Below are 17149 nucleotides of genomic sequence, written 5' to 3'. Positions count from 1 at the left end.
GGTAACGTCACGTTAGGCCCCGCCCATACAATGACGTTTGTCTGAAAGTCACGCCCAACGCGGAAAAGAACCGTCCCATACTGAATGTGGCTGCACTTTGTTATAAAGTGAGGATTATGACGGAAGAATGAACGATTTGTAAGACGAATGTTTATTTGTACTATTAAATAAAAAGTAAGGGGGTATTGGAATCCATATTTAGTGTCCTAAACCAGTTTATCCTGACAGGCCACTGCTGTAATGTTGGTCTCTGCAGTTTAGTGTAACCTAACCTGATTTATCTAATGTCCACACATCACACGGGAACAGGTTGGTCACATTTCCTTATCCATACCATAAATAGTTTCATTGAGTATGTTTCTTGATTTAATTTAAATAATGTCTGGAATTGTTTGAACATAAATCTTTGAGATCAAAACCACCACTGCATCCTAATGGAAGATTTTAGGTCATTGGTTTTATTTTGTCATTTTTGAGATGTGTGTGTGTGTGTATGTGTATCTATCTATCTATCTATCTATCTATCTATCTATCTATCTATCTATCTATCTATCTATCTATCTATCTATCTATCTATCTATCTATCTATCTATCTATCTATCTATCTATCTGTCTGTCTGTCTGTCTGTCTGTCTATCTATGGATCAACTTTTCTAAAAAAAAACTATTTGAAACTTTATGTAAAATAATTAGAAAAATGCATTTTAAACAAATATTTAATGAAGTCATTTAATTGAATTATATTCCAACTAATATGTGATCATATAAACTGAATGCATAAGAATGATAAAAAAATAAAATGATGATTTATTCATATTACAAAGACTTTTAATTATATGTTAATTCACATCAAGCATTAAAGCTGTATGAATATAATTGTAAACAAATAAACAAATGCGTTCATGTAGTCCTTCAATTAATTAATATTTTAATATAAAAACTGCATGCATACAAATTGTAAAATAATTGCATATTATTTCAATTAATTAATTTATCAGCTAATATATCGGCTGTCTATTTCAGTCAAGTGTGCACAAACTTTTGAATGTGACACTATGTGTGTGTTCTGCATCATCTACTGAAAGTGATTAAGGCTGTGTTTGTATTTTACTATTTTCACGTTTGTCTCTTTTTACAGACAATGGCATCGGCAGAAGTAAAAGTTGCATTTGTTAGCAATCACAATGGGACGAGCCTAACAGAGGTTTCGCTGGGATCCCTCTTAGCCCCGCTGTGTTTTCTCAGCCGAGGACTCTTCCTTATAGTCTTCCACCTTGGAAAAAGGGTTCTCCCGTTCTCCTGGGGAACCCATCTCTTGCTAGACTTCACAGCACTAATAATGCCTCTGGTTCTGTCATGCACCGCACTTAGCGACATCCTTCACTTTGTCATCATGGGCATAGCTGTAGTTGATTTTGTCGTCCTGTACCTTTTATACAAGAACGGAAAGCATCCATATCAAGGTTCCCTTTACAGTACAATTGACAGGTTTGTGCACAGCAGAGTAGAATCAAACCGGGTCCCGTTTGTAACCGTATTCCGGGTTCTGGTCAACGTGAAGACCGCCATAAGCATTCTGGCTGTTGATTTCAGCATCTTCCCAAGACGTTATGCAAAAACAGAGACGTATGGAACAGGTGTGATGGATTTCGGTGTTGGAGCATATGTAATGGCGAATGCATTGGTGTGTCCCGAAGCAAGAGGAAAGGACATCCGAGGGTCGAAGATAAGTCATGTCTTTAAACAGCTGATTTCTGTCTGGCCGTTGGTCTTGTTAGGGTTTGTGAGACTTGCAAGCGTCAAATCATCAGGCTACCATGAACATGTGACAGAGTATGGAGTTCACTGGAACTTCTTCTTCACATTAGCCATCGTCAGAGTGGTGGCCTCCGCACTTCTGGCTCTTTTTCCTGTGGATGCCTCTTGGCTTCTTGCTCTTCTCATTGGTGGAAGCTACCAGGTTGTTTTAGAGACCACAGGTCTGAAGTCCTTCCTCATTCACAATAATGAGCGCACTGGCTTTCTGCAGGCGAACAGAGAGGGCATCTTCTCAGTTGTGGGTTATATAGTTATCTATATGGCTGGGGTTCAGGTTGGCAGCTATCTCATGAAGAGCAGAAATTTGGTTAGAGACTGGATCAGAGTGATCCGTAACCTTCTGTTAACCAGTTTTGGATTGTTCTTCGCTCTGTATGTGTGCCAGAGATGCATCGAGCCAGTGTCACGCAGAATGGCTAACCTTTCCTTCTGTATTTGGACTGTAGCACAGGCTTTATTATTTCTCTCATGCCTTAGCTTTGCTGATTTACTGCTACTTTTTTCTAAAGCCATCTCTAATTTTTCATTTGTGTCTGCATCGTGGTGTCCGTATCAAAATAAGAAGACATTAGCAGACGAGAAAATGAGAAAAAATATGGATGCATTATGCCTCGTACATTCTGTTAACCGGAATCAGTTGTTATATTTCCTACTCGCAAATATCTTGACTGGTTTGACCAATGTGTTAGTCGACACTCTGAACAGCAGTGATGTTTTAGCTGTAAGTGTTCTGCTGTTGTATATGTTCATCAACAGCTTTATCATATTCTTAATGCATATCAATGAAATAACCATTAAGTTCTGGTAAAGACATTTTTGTTTGTTTCTGATTACTCTATTTTATTAATGGCTCTCTCATTTTAACTGCTGTGACATATGCTGTAGATAAACTGTTTGCAAAATGCAAATAAAATTGAATGTGTTATATGTAAATTCATGTATACTGCTACTACAGTAAGTGTATTATATATCAGATATGTATCTAAATAGATTTATGTCATACTAATAGTAGATGCATATAACATGAACATCGCATCAGAGTTTTAGGTTAAGATTTTTGTATTTTTGCATTAATTAAAATGAATTAGTATATGAAAAACAATTGTAAAAGAATAAGAAACATTAAACATTTAAACTAATATGCGGTCTCTTAATTAGACTTAATTAATATTAAGTGCTAAAACTATATGAGAAATATTTTAAAAAAGTTTAGAAAATTTATTTTAAGCAAACATTCCATGTAGTCTAATATGCAATCATAAAAACTGCTTTTTCCTAAGAATACAAAGAGATTTGTTTTGCATAAAGTCAACAAATCTGTACAATGTGATAGTCAAAGGCGGCCATTACATTTGTGGTATTCAACCATTACATAAAAATTACAATATATGATGGTTTCTTTTGAAGTACTTTTGACTTATGAATATATAACACTTTGCTAAGATAATTAACAGATTAATAATATACATATGTTTATCAGAAAAAGATGGGTTTTGATAAAGTAAAACATCATGAGGTTCTAAATTAAGGGCTTTGTTTTTTTTGTTTTTGTTTTATGTCTGTTTTAAAGTCTACCCAAAAAGAAATAGAAAAAGGGCTATAGAAAAAAAAAATTCAATATCTTCAAGAGATACATTACAAAAGGTACATTTATCACAAGCACTATGAAAATATCTGCCAACAACTGCATTTACAGGATAACATCTTGTGAAGAATTTTGTAAAGTACTTCTTTTACTTTATTAGAAATTACATATTTATATGGTAGCGTCCAAATGCTGCACCAAGATATATGATTTACATGGAGGACTGGATCCTACATTAAGGGAGTTTTTTTTATAAAACTGTTATTAAAACGCTTGTCAAAAATGGGGAAATGACAATCTCCATCCATGCATCAATCGAAAAAGAATTAAAGGTCCCATGACATGAAAATTTCACTTTCTGAGGTTTTTTAAAATTAATATGACTTCCCCTAGCATGTATGTGGTCCCCAAGTTTCTAAAAATTTTAATCGGTGCAAATCGAGATTTTACTATCTTTCTCTGCCTCTGAGAAAACGGAAGCTCAAACGGTCTGATCTAGAATCTCCTCTTTGTGACGTTGTAAAGAGAAATGTTACCTCCCCTTTCTCTGCTTTGCCCGCCCAAATATTTACATATAATTCAGTCGCAATGTCAGCACAGGCGTTACAAACAGACTTTTATGATATGGATTCGACAGCACCGGCACAAACAGTGAGTAAAAGTGTTCATTAATGCCTGATCTGTGATCAGTGATTTCTGATGTGTAGTTAATCATTCAAGTTCACACAGACTTTCTTTCTAAATCGTTTAATACTGTTTATGCATCAGTGAATCAAGCCAGTGACTAAACGATCAACTTCACGTTGTTTCTCTTAGTAGCATGAAACAAATCTGTTATTTAAATTGTGATTTAACTACAGAGAGCGATCAAAGAACGCTCCCTTTTTTCGGAGCTCTCACACATCGCGAGTATATCTGCACACTTGCCCAAACTGCCGTTACAATGAATGACGCTGTTATGCTGCACAACAAAGCTCTTACTGTATTCATGTGTTTGCTGTTAGTTGTGGTGAAAGCATTTTGTGAGAGAAAACGTGTTGCAATAATGACGACGAGATCACTGCATTCACGCGATAAACAGACTCCGTCTACTCAATGCTGCTCATCACTGCAGCCTTTCATGTGATGGGAAAAGATCGAAAAAATAATTAATCAACAAATCCACGATTCGTTCATCTCGACAGCTGTAGTATATATATATATATATCCCCTCTCAAATATATATATATATATATATATATATATATATATATATATATATATATATATATATATATATTTGAGAGGGGTCCACATGTAATACGCATTTCAAATGCAAAGATGTCAGCCAATCACAACAGTTGTCGTTTACTCGGAGTCTCACAGCAGACACGCCCCTTCAAACAGAGCATTCAAGCCAGAGGGCTAATATCAGGATATAAAAAAGGCTTTTTATTTCTAAATTTTAAATGTAAAAATCATACTAACAATATAAGTACACCTAAGGAAACATTAAAAGCATTTAAAGAAAAGGAAATAATCCATGTCATGGGACCTTTAAGGTTATATGGCGTCAAAGTATTAGAGTAATGGTATTTTAAATGTTTCATGTGGTCTCATAATTAAATGATATATTGACTAATAAGCAATCATGAAAACTGCATGCATACTAATTATAAAGAATCAAAGAATGCATATTTTGACTAATATTGCAGTCTCTCAATTAGACTTTTAATTAATATTAAGTACTAAAACTATATGAAAAATATTTTTTGAATTATTGAATGAATTATTATTATGTGATCCTGAGATTGAGTATCAGTTCATTAGATGAATAAATTATTGTTGTGTATTTCTTTCATTTTATAGAAAATGACAATCTGCATCCATGCGCCAATCAAACGGCGCACGTTACGTCGCGTCCTCAGAGCCCGGAAGTAGTTTATGACGTATTTGGGGGCCAAGGGTCATAGAACATTCGCCTGCCACATACGCCTCGGTCGCATTTGTTTGTCTTTGTCCAAAAAAAAAAAAGGAAATAACTTTCGAAACCAGGTGAGTACTACAGCTACAGCTTGATATTTGTGCATTTAGTCGCTCTTTTAAGTGCAATGACGTCTGTAAAATTACGCCACGGGGAGGAGGATAAATCAGGAGTGTGTCAGTTAAACTAGGTCTTTGACAGCACACTTTTGAATGTAAAAAGCTTGTATCGTTTTAAAAGTACATTTTGAACCCTGTTTAGCATCCAACAACACATGCTTTGTTAGGTTTAAAGATTGCTCGGCCGAGCTACAGACAGAACTAGCATGCTAATCGTCTTGAATAAAAGTTTCAGGTTAGCTGTGTGCTAATTTGACTTCGACACACAATGTTCTCTCTTTTTTTGTAACATCATCTCAGATTCCATCCCTGCAGCATTCAATATGTCAAAAAGACTCGTTTAAGTGTTTAAATCTGTATGTGTACGCCAAGAATCCTTAAAGCTGCAAGGGCTGCTGGGAAACCAGTGTTTGTGTTTTAGAAATTGACAAATAATCTGGGTGAGAAAAGCAGGCACGTGAAAGTACAAACTTTATAAGAAATATTTAGTTATTATTCTTCTAATTAAAAAAATAACTAGTTGCAGTAATACTGCTACACTGTAAGAAAAAAGTATTATTAATAATATATTACTTTTTAAATTATATCACTGTTGCAAAAAATTATTTGTACTGTAAAACAAGATTTTAATCATTATAATAATTTATTATAATTTAATATCAAATATTGAACAAAGAAATCTATTATTATGGCAGTAATAATATTGTGCTGTAAAACACCAGTATTTAATGATAACTAAGGGATAATGTACAGCCAGCCAGTTGTTATTGCAGAATAACATACCTCGGAATGTTGCGACTGACCAATCAGAATCAAGAACGCCACAGAGCCATGTAATAATAATAATAATCATCATCTTAATTTGATATTCAAATGATTAAATAAAGAAATATTACTGTTGCATTTATACTACTGTAATGTAAAAAGCAAGTATTTCATCAAGTTAATAATGATAAATATTACTTTTATTCAAATGATAGAAATTATTCAAACCGATTATTTTTTATGTATTTGTATTGTTATTATCGTTATTATTTTAAAGAGCTAAAGTAAAATCACAATAGTAATTTATGTAGGCCCTGTGCTTTCAAATTTTCAAAAACTAAAATTCTCTCGGGTCGTGTTTTCACTTCAGAAAAAAATCAAAGTGCATATAAATATGGAAAAATGACATTCCTGGAAAATGAAAAGTGTCCTGTATTGTAACTCATAGTGGAGGTGATATTGTGAACGCACCGCTAACTGAGATTGTGTCCACACACTCACAGGCAGATCTGGGCAAAGACATGGCGCGTCTGGTGGCTGTCTGCAGGGATGGGGATGAGGACTATCTGTTTCTGGCACGTCAGATTCCCTTGTACATCGATGACTCTCTCACGGTAAGATATTTTTTTGGTTTCCCTTTGCACTCCACTCTCTCATTAGTATATTAACGGTTTATAATGAAGCCAATCTGCTGAAACGACAGCTTGTGGAATGTGCCACTTTATGATGTAATAGTGTTGCTAAACCCCGCCTCTTCCTCAGAAGATCAACACCACTGTCTTTTTAGCTCCGGCCACCCATTCTCTCACGTAGTGTAAATAACGAGACGAACGCAGGGCTATACAGAAATCAAACGATAAAGATGCTCTGAAGACAACAAGATGCTGTTAAGAGCCAATTTTTTGGAAAAACAGTCTTTGCATCGCCTTCCTTCTGAACAGGGTACAACAGCTCATGACCCTTTTAAAAATATGACCATATTGTGTGTGATTTATCTGGCAGCTGGTGTATTTTAGCTCCTAATACTATTAAACAGTTTAGAAGTTTGCCTTGGCAGGCACTTTTGTACTAAGCAGTTGCATGTTTCCCTATACATGCTTTACTGAACGCAAACTAAAGTCACAGTTATATAGGAAGAAGCGCTGTGTTATTTTGATGATATCTATGCATGTTTATGTTGTAGATGGTGATGGAGTTTCCTGACAGTATTCTGGACTTTGACAGCTATCAGATCAACAGTTCACAAATGAAGCAGTTTATTGAGGTAAATAATGACATTTTCATATATGTCTGTGTATTTATATAGATTATCAATTTACCAGCTTGACAGAGGCAGAAAAACAAATATATATAGTTTCTGGCTTCCAGCTTCACCTTCCCACACTTGTGTTTTTTGTCCACCAGCATCACAGCATGCTGAAGCAGCAGGACCTGAACATGGCGTTGATGGTGATGTCTCGTGAGGTGTTCAGCGCTCTGTCTCAGCCGGTGCCGTGTGTGGGCTGCCGGCGCAGCGTGGAGCATCTGTTCTCTCAGCTCACAGACTCTGGGTACTTTGCACTAGATCCGCTCACTGTGGGATCATCTGGAGTGCTGTCAGTCACACGCGCGTGTCTCACAGACCCCAGGAAGCTCTACACACTCTTCTATGTTCATGGGTAAGTGTTACAGACACTGTTTAGTGTCCGACATTTGGCTCAAACCAACTGAAGTCCGCTTAAAACTTTGTACTTTTTATGAAATGTTCCTGGTCTTATTTTTATGTGAGATTCGCAAGAAAATCTTTCATTTTTGTAATTTTTCTTCAAGGTGGAATGATGGGCAGGGAAAATATTAACTGTTAATCATCATCATAACCATCATAGCCTCGCAATACAATTAAATTAAGCTTCAGCCTACCTTATGGAAGCTCAATGCATTATATTTAGGAAAGGATACGCAGTTTGAATCATTTCGTCTATTAGTTTGTTTTCCTTTGCCTGTATGATTTAGTTGTGTTTTTCATTTTAATATGTGTGCTTTTTCTTTTTGTCTTTTTCTGCTTTTTCTCCTTGTTGTAGGTCAAAGTTAAACAACGTAATTGACTCTATTCCCATGAGTAAAAAGAACAAACGCTGTCAGCTGCATTCTTTAGACACGCACAAACCGAAGCCTTTAGGGTGAGTTAGTAACTTTTTGTTTTTAATCGTCATCTTACATTTGGTGTTTTTTCTTCTGTGCTTCCTTGACAACGTAACCAAAACAAAATTTTAGCAGTGTTGTTCTTATAATGTAAATATTTTGGGGTAAAGATTCAATGAAAATATGAAAATCTTGGATGAGTAGTGGTCAGGGTCGGAAATTAATGGGCGCTTGGGGCAAAACTGCCGCCAAAATGAACAAAAATGCCTCCCAAATTCAACATAAGGGTTCATAAAATGCCTCTACAGAAATAAATTAAATCTATTACGACTGTTGACATTAATAAAATGAATAAAAATTGAATGATCACTATTACATTATATATTACAAGAGACACATAACCAATAAAGACTTTTTGTCGTAATAATACAGTTCCTGTTTTTTATTTTCCTTTATATATAGGGCAGTTTTATGTAAGATGAGATCAATTACATCGATCTCATAACATTATGCAGTTTTTGACTGTGTAAATAAACGTACCATGGCAGATGTATTGGTAACAGCCTATACAAAATATATTTTATAGATATATTTGACATGAAAAAAACAAATAAGATTCATTAAATGATGTAATTATAAAAGAAAATGGATTTGGAAATCAGTCCTGGGGCAACAATGTTACATTTCTGATCCTGGTAGAGTTACAAGTGACAATATCAGTAGGTTGTTTGGTCCTGCAGGGGCAGCTGGATGGACGTGTGGGAACTGATGTCACAGGAGTGTCGTGATGAAGTGGTTTTGATTGACAGCACCTCTTTACTGGAGACTCTGGAGACATACCTGCACAAACACCGGTGAGAGCTTGTGACCATGTGACCTCAACATATTTCTCTGAATTGGCTCAGAGACAAATGTATTTATTGTTTTTCTCTTTCTGCAACATCATTCTCAGGTTCTGTACGGACTGTAAGAACAAGGTTTTGAGAGCGTATAACATCCTAGTAGGAGATCTGGACTGCAGTAAAGAGAAGGGCTACTGTGCGTCTCTGTATGAAGGTTTACGCTGCTGTCCCCATGAGCGCCACATCCACGTCTGCTGTGAGACTGATTTCATCGCACACTTACTGGGCCGAGCAGAACCAGAGTTCGCTGGGGGTTATGAGTGAGTGATCCAGTCCTCATGGAGTTTGTTTGACGCTGTATAATGTGCATTAAAGTCACAACATATAATCTACTGGAAATGAGATGGATATACCTTCATTAAGAGTGTTTGGCTCACTTACAGGCGTCGAGAGCGACACGCGAAGACCATAGATATCGCACAGGAGGAAGTGCTGACGTGTCTAGGAATACATCTGTACGAGCGCCTGCACAGAATCTGGCAGAAGCTAAGAGCAGAAGAGCAGACGTGGCAGATGCTCTTCTATCTAGGCATTGATGCGCTCCGCAAAAGCTTCGAGGTAAAGCTCTCATGTGGTATTCATTCTGAGAGTCATTTCATTCTTAAATGTTACTTTCTATCAGTAGGGTATACATCCAAACAAATAAAATCATTAAAAACTATTATATTTTCAACTCCATCTGCTGAATTAACAATTAATGGTAGGAAAATGCTTTAAAAATAGTGTAAATATACATTGAGATATATATATATATATATTTGTTCTTCATCTAATTTTGTACTTAAAAAAACAAATTTCAGTGTTTTTAAGAATGCGTTTTATAACGTGCTCCGAGCATTCAACACATCAAGTTGGCTTGCCAATTTAAACATTCAAAAGAGTTAAAAGCATTCAAAGCCAAGATGCGGGAGAGCTGAACTTAGTTGCTGGTTACTGGCGCGCTGTGTTCGGTGCGCACGAGAGAGCTGCGTCTCACGGACAGCAACACTGAACCGAGCTCTCCTTCAGGATGTAGGATGTAGGTGCGTCCTCCTGCACCTGAATGAACAAATACAAATCGCAGTTTAAACAAACAGAAAACGATGCGAAAGAGCTTAATTCAGCACCGCAGTGTTCTTGTGTTCAGGGCGCACGCAGAGACACGTCTCAAAGTCTTCTTGCTTTTGTACCGACAAATACATACTAAATATGTCAAAATACCCGTCTTGGAAAGTGTGTTCGAAAGTCTGTGGTTATGTCTTAAGTGAAAGTAAAGAGTTGAGAAAGAAATCAGATGTGTATCATTATAATGGATGGGTTTGTCTCTTAAGGGGACAAGCATTCCTTGCTTTGTAACTGTTCAACAAAGTATTGATAGTTGTGTAAATATTGTCATACTGACAGTTGTCTGAGGTTTTGGTTGATTCCATTACATATCTTTCTATCAAAGTTATCTGACATTATCAAGTTGAATTTGTTCTGACACAGTTTAACTCTGAGTTTTATTACCGATTTCTAAATTAGCAAATAAACTGTGATAGTGTGAGAAATGTTGAAGTTGTCTGAATGATTCATTCGATTCTTAGCGTTTTAAATCCATTACTGTCCTAGATTGGCTATTCACGATTCAAAAATCATGTTTTAAGATCGATGCATATGCATCATCAGGGTTTGTAATCGATGCATTGATAAAACGAGTGAATCGTTACACCACTAATGATTTATGTTGGGAGAGTATTTAAATTAATCACGCAACACAACTTACTGGTATTTGCACCATTATTTAACACCCGTTTGATTGCATTGAAAAGTTTTTTTACGCATTAGATCCACAGAACTTTCCACTCCCATCTGCAGTTTTATCACTTACACACTAATTTTCCCTGTTTAGTAAACCTGGCCCTTAATTCCTACTTTGTACTTCTGGAAAGTGTCGTATATTTTAATGTGCTCACTTGATTTATGTTAAATGATGTGCAGATGGCGGTGGAGAGGGTTCAGGGCATCAGCCGGCTGGAGCAGCTCTGTGAGGAGCTCTCAGAAGAGGAGCGAGCCAAAGAACTCAAACAGGAGAAGAAGAGGCAAAAACGCAAGAACAGACGCAAAAACAAGTGTGGCTTCGAACAAGAGGCGGAGGGGGAAAAGGATAAAAGTCTTGATGAGGTAGTGACTGATCTAATGTGTCTCTGTTCCTCTCCTTCACGGTCTTCTATTGTACTGCCTGAAGTACTTTTTTTTGCATGAAAGCAAAGAATCCGTCGGCTGAATCAGACCGAAAAGCCTTCATGTAAACCATTTGCTCTTGAAAGGGAGTGGTTTGAAAGGAGTGGTTTAATCCTTTTCTAATACGATCGAGATTGCATGTAAGCACTTGATTGGTTTACAAATCAAAACTGAAAGTCTTTAGTGTCACATGGTCCTTGAAAAATCATTGTAATATGGTGATTTCTGATTATTATCAGTGTTGAAAACAGTTGTGCTGCTGCTGAGTATTTTATTCTTTATGTATATATTCTTTCAGGGATAGAACAGCATTATTATGAAATAGAATTCTTTTGTAACATTGTAAATGTATTAACTGTTACTTTTGATACAATTTTTATAAATACATTTAAATAAGTGACATTTTAATGGTATAAAATAATGTGGCTTTCACTCTATTGAATGGAAGATGTATATATTTACAGTAAAACATTAAAAAACATTGCTGTGAAAATTGTTCTGTCAAGCTGCTAAAAAAAACGTAGTTTTTTGCTACTCATCGCTGTTCTTGAATTGGTCTTTCTCTGTCACCGTCATTCACTTCCTCTTGGTCTTTGCTCAGGGTTCGTCTGAGTCTGTGGACAGCGGCTGTAAGTCGTGTGGCAGTGGAGAGGAGTCTGTCAGCAGCGCAGAGGTCGTCATCACCAGCCAGAGTTCATCCTGCACCTGCACCGCCTCCATCCTGCATTCCCCCAAAACCAAGAAAGGTAAAGACAGCTTTTCTTATTCTTTAATAATGGAATCATGCATGCGAGTTACCCAGAATGCACCTGACTGTCTGTTTGTTCCTCTAGCCCTGTTGCCTCACAGTAACGGCAGTGACTGTGGCTACTGTTCTAGTTTGGAGGGCAGCGAGACTGGATCCAGAGAGGGCTCAGACGTGGCCTGCACCGAGTGCATGTGCAACCATGACGAAACGGGTATGGAAATACATTTGGTGATGATTTGTCAATCTCCAAGTCTATAATGATTTCAGGTGACTGAGTAAAGCCAGCCAATCAGATTTGAGCTTGCTGTTTTACAAGAGCTCCTGACATTTTTATGTGCAGTCAGGATCATATATAGAGGATTCCTTGATAGACATTTGATAATGATCATATTTATGTTTATCATCAGGTGAATACTCGTGTAGTCATTGCTGCTTGGAGGAGAAGGAAGAGGACGCTGTGGACAGCTGTGTGGAGTGCTGGGCTAACTCTGAAGACAACACAAAGGGCAAAAACAAAAAGAAGAAAAGAAAAAACAAGGCGTCACTTTGCAGGAGTGAGCATGTGAGTTCCCAGCTGTTTTGAACAAAGTAGCCATAACTTTTGTACGTGCTGCTTTGAATTCTTTTTATTAGTTGCTTTCAATATGTTACTCAGATAATTTGATCGTGTTGAACAACATATGACTTTCTATATCTGGTTTTAACTTTTTTTTTTTTTTTGTTACAGTTATTGGTTACATAACACATTACATTACAAATTAGGGCTGTAGCTATCGAATATTTTAGTAATCGAGTATTCTACCAAAAATTCCATCGATTAATCGAGTAATCCAATAAAATGTGTTTTTGCTTAATTAAAGTGCAATATTAATTATGCAAGAGAAAATAAGACACCTGGGTCTCTTAAAATGAACAACTAAGTTTCCTTTTTTAGAATTTTTTTTTTTTTAATGAATAGAATGCAATGCATACATCAAAAATAAACATTTAATTATGACCCATTGTTTCTATGTCTGTACTTGTACTGTGAACAATGACAAGAAAGTTGACAGATGAATTAAGTGCATTTAATTGCCATTCAGTTGGGGTTTAAATAAAGCATTTTCTGAGATGTAAACACATAAAACATTCATTTAATTTATCTTTTAATTATTGACAATTAACTTAATTTTTTGGTAAACAAAGGGGATTTACTATAAATATAAAACATGGAAGAAATGTTGTGAGATTTAACCTTTTTTTTGTGGTAGGCTATATACATTCTGCTGAACAATAGTCTTTAACCGGACTTTTATTTTGACGGGTTGACGTACCTTTACAGTTCTGTGTATGTGATGTGACGCTAGTTTTACTCAAATCAAACGGTCAAATGCTCATGAAGTGACTGTCAGAGCAGTTCTGGAGATGTTGTTCATGTGTTCACGTCTTATTTAGTGAGACAGCAGACGCTGAAATCACCGGAGCGTCACGCGCGCTTCAGTGTGTGTTGATAAAGGAAGACACGCTTCTGCGCCATTCATTAACACAGACACGCAGAACATGCAGGATTCATATTTAAACAGACTGTTCCGGCTTAATATTTACAGATATTAGTCCATATAGTGATTTGATGTAAGTGCAATGACCTATTTTTGATTAATTCATTCAAAATTTGGCAAATTCCGTGCCATTCCGCGTTAAACTGTAAATTCCGTTTTTATGACTGGATTCCGCAATTCCATTCGCGTTTTCTGCATCGCGGAAATCATAGGGCCCTAGTTAAGGTATGCCAGCTCTATCTTGCAATGGACACACACCACGACGTTCTCTTCACGTTTGCCGGCGCCCTCAAATCAAAACACTGCTGACTCCTTGCAGTATGCGACTTCGGACGCAGCGCTTGTGTCTCCTTGCATTTTGTGGGTGACATAAACGCGTTGTGTCACATTAAAAAAATCATTGCGAAAGAACCTGACGTGAGATTTAAAATAAATTAAAAGAGGCTTCGAGGCAGAGGAATTTGCCTCGATCATTTTTTGTAATCGAGTTACTCGAGGAATCGTTTCAGCTCTATTACAAATAATAATTGGTAAATGTGTTTATATATATATATATATATATATATATATATATATATATATATATATATATATATATATATATATATATATATATATATATATAGCTTATATATATATATATATATATATAGCTTATATATATATAGCTTATATATATATAGCTTATATATATATAGCTTATATATATATATATATATATATATATATATATAGCTTATATATATATATATATATATATATATATATATATATATATATATATATATATATATAGCTTATATACAAGTATTGGCACTAGTATCCGATTCAACAACAATCAAAATTTTAAAGCTAAAATTTATGAAATTACTTATTATCCAAATATTTCAGATATGTTTAGGGATGCATGCCGTCAAGGCACTGGTTGTGATCTTTTCTGGTCTCTCGTAGGGATCTGAAGCAGATTGCAGTAGCAGAGGATCTGGATCTGCTGCTGTTCACGAGTCTCCCTTCCCTTCACCGCATCTGTGCAAAAGCAAAGTAGCTCCGTGCTGTGAATCCTGTGAGAGCTTCACTCCTCATGTGAGCAGCAGCAGACACTTCCACAGTCAGCCTGTCTTACCGGACACCTGCACACAGGAGAACAGCTGTGCCAAAAGCCTCATGGAGTTACTGGTGAGTCTGATACCACAAACGGACACATTTGTGATCTGCATTCTGTGAACCAGTCTTATTTTAATATTATTTATACACCAATATAATCGCTATGGACTCTGATACTGCATTGTTTTTTTGTTTTGTTTTTCGTTTACCAGATTTAGCCCTGCCTTAAGGTCACTTATTTTTACCCACTAAATTTAAGTTTTTTTCACCAAATAAAATGTGTACCCAAAATTTGTTATTAGAATTACTTTAGTTGCTGATTTGTCATCTAACCTACTTTATTATATATTTCTGTTTTCTCTGCAATTAAGTAATGTATTTAATGAGTTTTGTTTAACACATAAACGAGTGATCATCACTCAAAACCTTTACTGGTACATCCCTACTTTTGAATTGGCTTTTCAGTTCATTTTAGCTTATGTTTTAGTAGTTTTATTATATGCTTTTGTCACATTCATTTAGTGATTCCTTTTTAAATATCTCCATATAGCATTAATTTTTTAATAATTTTAGTACTTAAGGTTTTTTTCAGTTAGATTTCAAGGCAACATTTTCTGTTTTAGTAATTCGTTTTTTTTAATCTTTTTTTAAAGTCCATATAGCTGTCATTTTTATTTTAGTTATAGTATTTTAAGAAATTTTTGTTTGACAGTTCCTAAACTTTTTTTTTTTTCAGTTAGTTTCTCAGGTAATAAGTTTTTCATCTAATATTAAAATTTAATTTGAGCTTTATTTCAATCTGTGAATAATATTTTTAATAGCTTATTTATTGAACAATAACTGAGTTTGAGCTGCCGCCTTAAAGGAACAAAAATGTACAGATAATGTACTCACCCCCTTGTCATCCAAGATGTTTATGTCTGTCTTTATTTCTTCAGTCGTAAAGAAATTGTTTTTTGAGCAAAACTTTTCAGGATTTCTCTCCATAATAATGGACTTATGTGGTGCCCCTGAGTTTGAACTTCCAAAGGAAGAAGAGTCTTATCTAAATAAAAAAAAAATACAATGTATATACTTTTTAACCTCAAACACTCGTCTTGTCTAGCTCTGCGTGAACTGTTTAATGTCGAAGAACTCCCATCTCATTTTCTCCTCCAACTACAAAATCGTAATTATTGTCATAAAATAAGTACATTATCTGTACATTTTTGTTCTGGAAGTGAACTTCTCCTTTAAATCTACCTCTAATAGATTGATACACTCAATAGTAAAATGTATTGCTGTGGACTGTAGAACAGTGATAGACTGATGATCAGTGATTTCTTTAAGTGTGATTTTCCTTGTGCACAGAATGAATCTGAAGTGACTTCAGATGAAGAGACATGTCTGACGCAGGATGAGATCCAGTCGTTCGTCGAGAACAACAAAACCTTCTACCGCACACGAGACCAGTACAGACAGCACCTTAAAGATCGCTTCACCAAATACTGCCGTGGCGAGTGGCTGCCGGCCACCAGCGTCAACTAGACTCGCCGCCGCATGCACACTAACTCGCACTTATTTTTATAGAGCGTCAAAACACTCATGATCACTGCTGCATTGAGTTTAGAAATACCAAATGGGTAAGAGAATCAGTTTCAGCGCTGTATTTGATGATATTCATGTTTGTTGGGTAATGTTTCACATCTTTTGCATCTATATACACATCTTCCCCTTATGGCCCCTCCTCTTTCACTCTCTCTCAACCAATCACAGCTGGCTTTGTTTTCCTTTCTCTCTTGACACTGATAAGGGAGCAGGTCATTAGGAACAGAGCTGTTAAATGGATCCTGGAGCTTGCAGGCCTTGACTGTAGGGTTAGGTGTTGGTAGTCTTAATGTATTGTTTGTTATATATTTCTAATTTTTTTTTTTTTTTCATTTTCATTGACTGTGACCGTCTTAGTGGCAAGAATTGTACTGATGAATTTGTACAGAAATAAATATCTGAATAAAATGATTTTACAGGGAGATGAAAACATCCATTTATGAAGTGACTGGATGTGATGTTGAAAGCGATGTGCAAAATTTACAAATAAAGAATATTTATTAATATGCATCAGATTTGAAAGTTTTCTGTGTGCAATTGGGTTTAATAAACATGTCTCTTTTGGGTGTTTGTATTGTTCTGTAGGTGTATAAATATCCGGTTAGCATATAAAAATGGCTTATGTTCATATAAAGGTTGCAAAAAAAAAAAAACTTAAAAAAAAAAAGCTTTTTTCACCCCCACTTCTAACCTCATG

At 35.8% G+C, this 17149-nt stretch overlaps 2 protein-coding genes across 3 annotated transcripts; both read left to right on the top strand.

Moving 5' to 3' along the window:
- The first annotated feature begins 92 nt into the window (after positions 1-92).
- On the top strand, positions 93-2751 carry LOC132140072 (phosphatidylinositol-glycan biosynthesis class W protein-like). Its single transcript, XM_059548870.1, has 2 exons — positions 93-309; positions 1139-2751. Exon 2 carries the CDS (start codon positions 1142-1144, stop codon positions 2624-2626), a length of 1485 nt encoding a protein of 494 aa, XP_059404853.1. The 5' UTR covers positions 93-309; positions 1139-1141; the 3' UTR covers positions 2627-2751.
- A 2534-nt stretch (positions 2752-5285) lies between these two features.
- LOC132140071 (gametogenetin-binding protein 2-like) lies at positions 5286-16967 on the top strand. Of its 2 annotated transcripts, XM_059548869.1 has the most exons (14): positions 5292-5437; positions 6754-6864; positions 7434-7514; positions 7655-7908; positions 8311-8409; positions 9112-9225; positions 9324-9533; positions 9657-9831; positions 11233-11415; positions 12077-12221; positions 12309-12434; positions 12631-12785; positions 14713-14937; positions 16216-16967. In XM_059548869.1, the coding sequence occupies exons 1-14, from the start codon at positions 5327-5329 to the stop codon at positions 16390-16392; spliced, it is 2166 nt and encodes a 721-aa protein (XP_059404852.1). In that variant the 5' UTR covers positions 5292-5326; the 3' UTR covers positions 16393-16967. The 2 variants fall into 2 exon arrangements, with proteins under 2 accessions (XP_059404851.1, XP_059404852.1); XM_059548868.1 differs by having other exon boundaries at positions 5286-5437; positions 12077-12434.
- Positions 16968-17149: the final 182 nt, after the last annotated feature.

This window comes from Carassius carassius, chromosome 4, assembly GCF_963082965.1.
Source record: "Carassius carassius chromosome 4, fCarCar2.1, whole genome shotgun sequence".
Taxonomy (NCBI): domain Eukaryota; kingdom Metazoa; phylum Chordata; class Actinopteri; order Cypriniformes; family Cyprinidae; genus Carassius; species Carassius carassius.
This window is presented reverse-complemented; position numbering and strand designations above follow the sequence as displayed.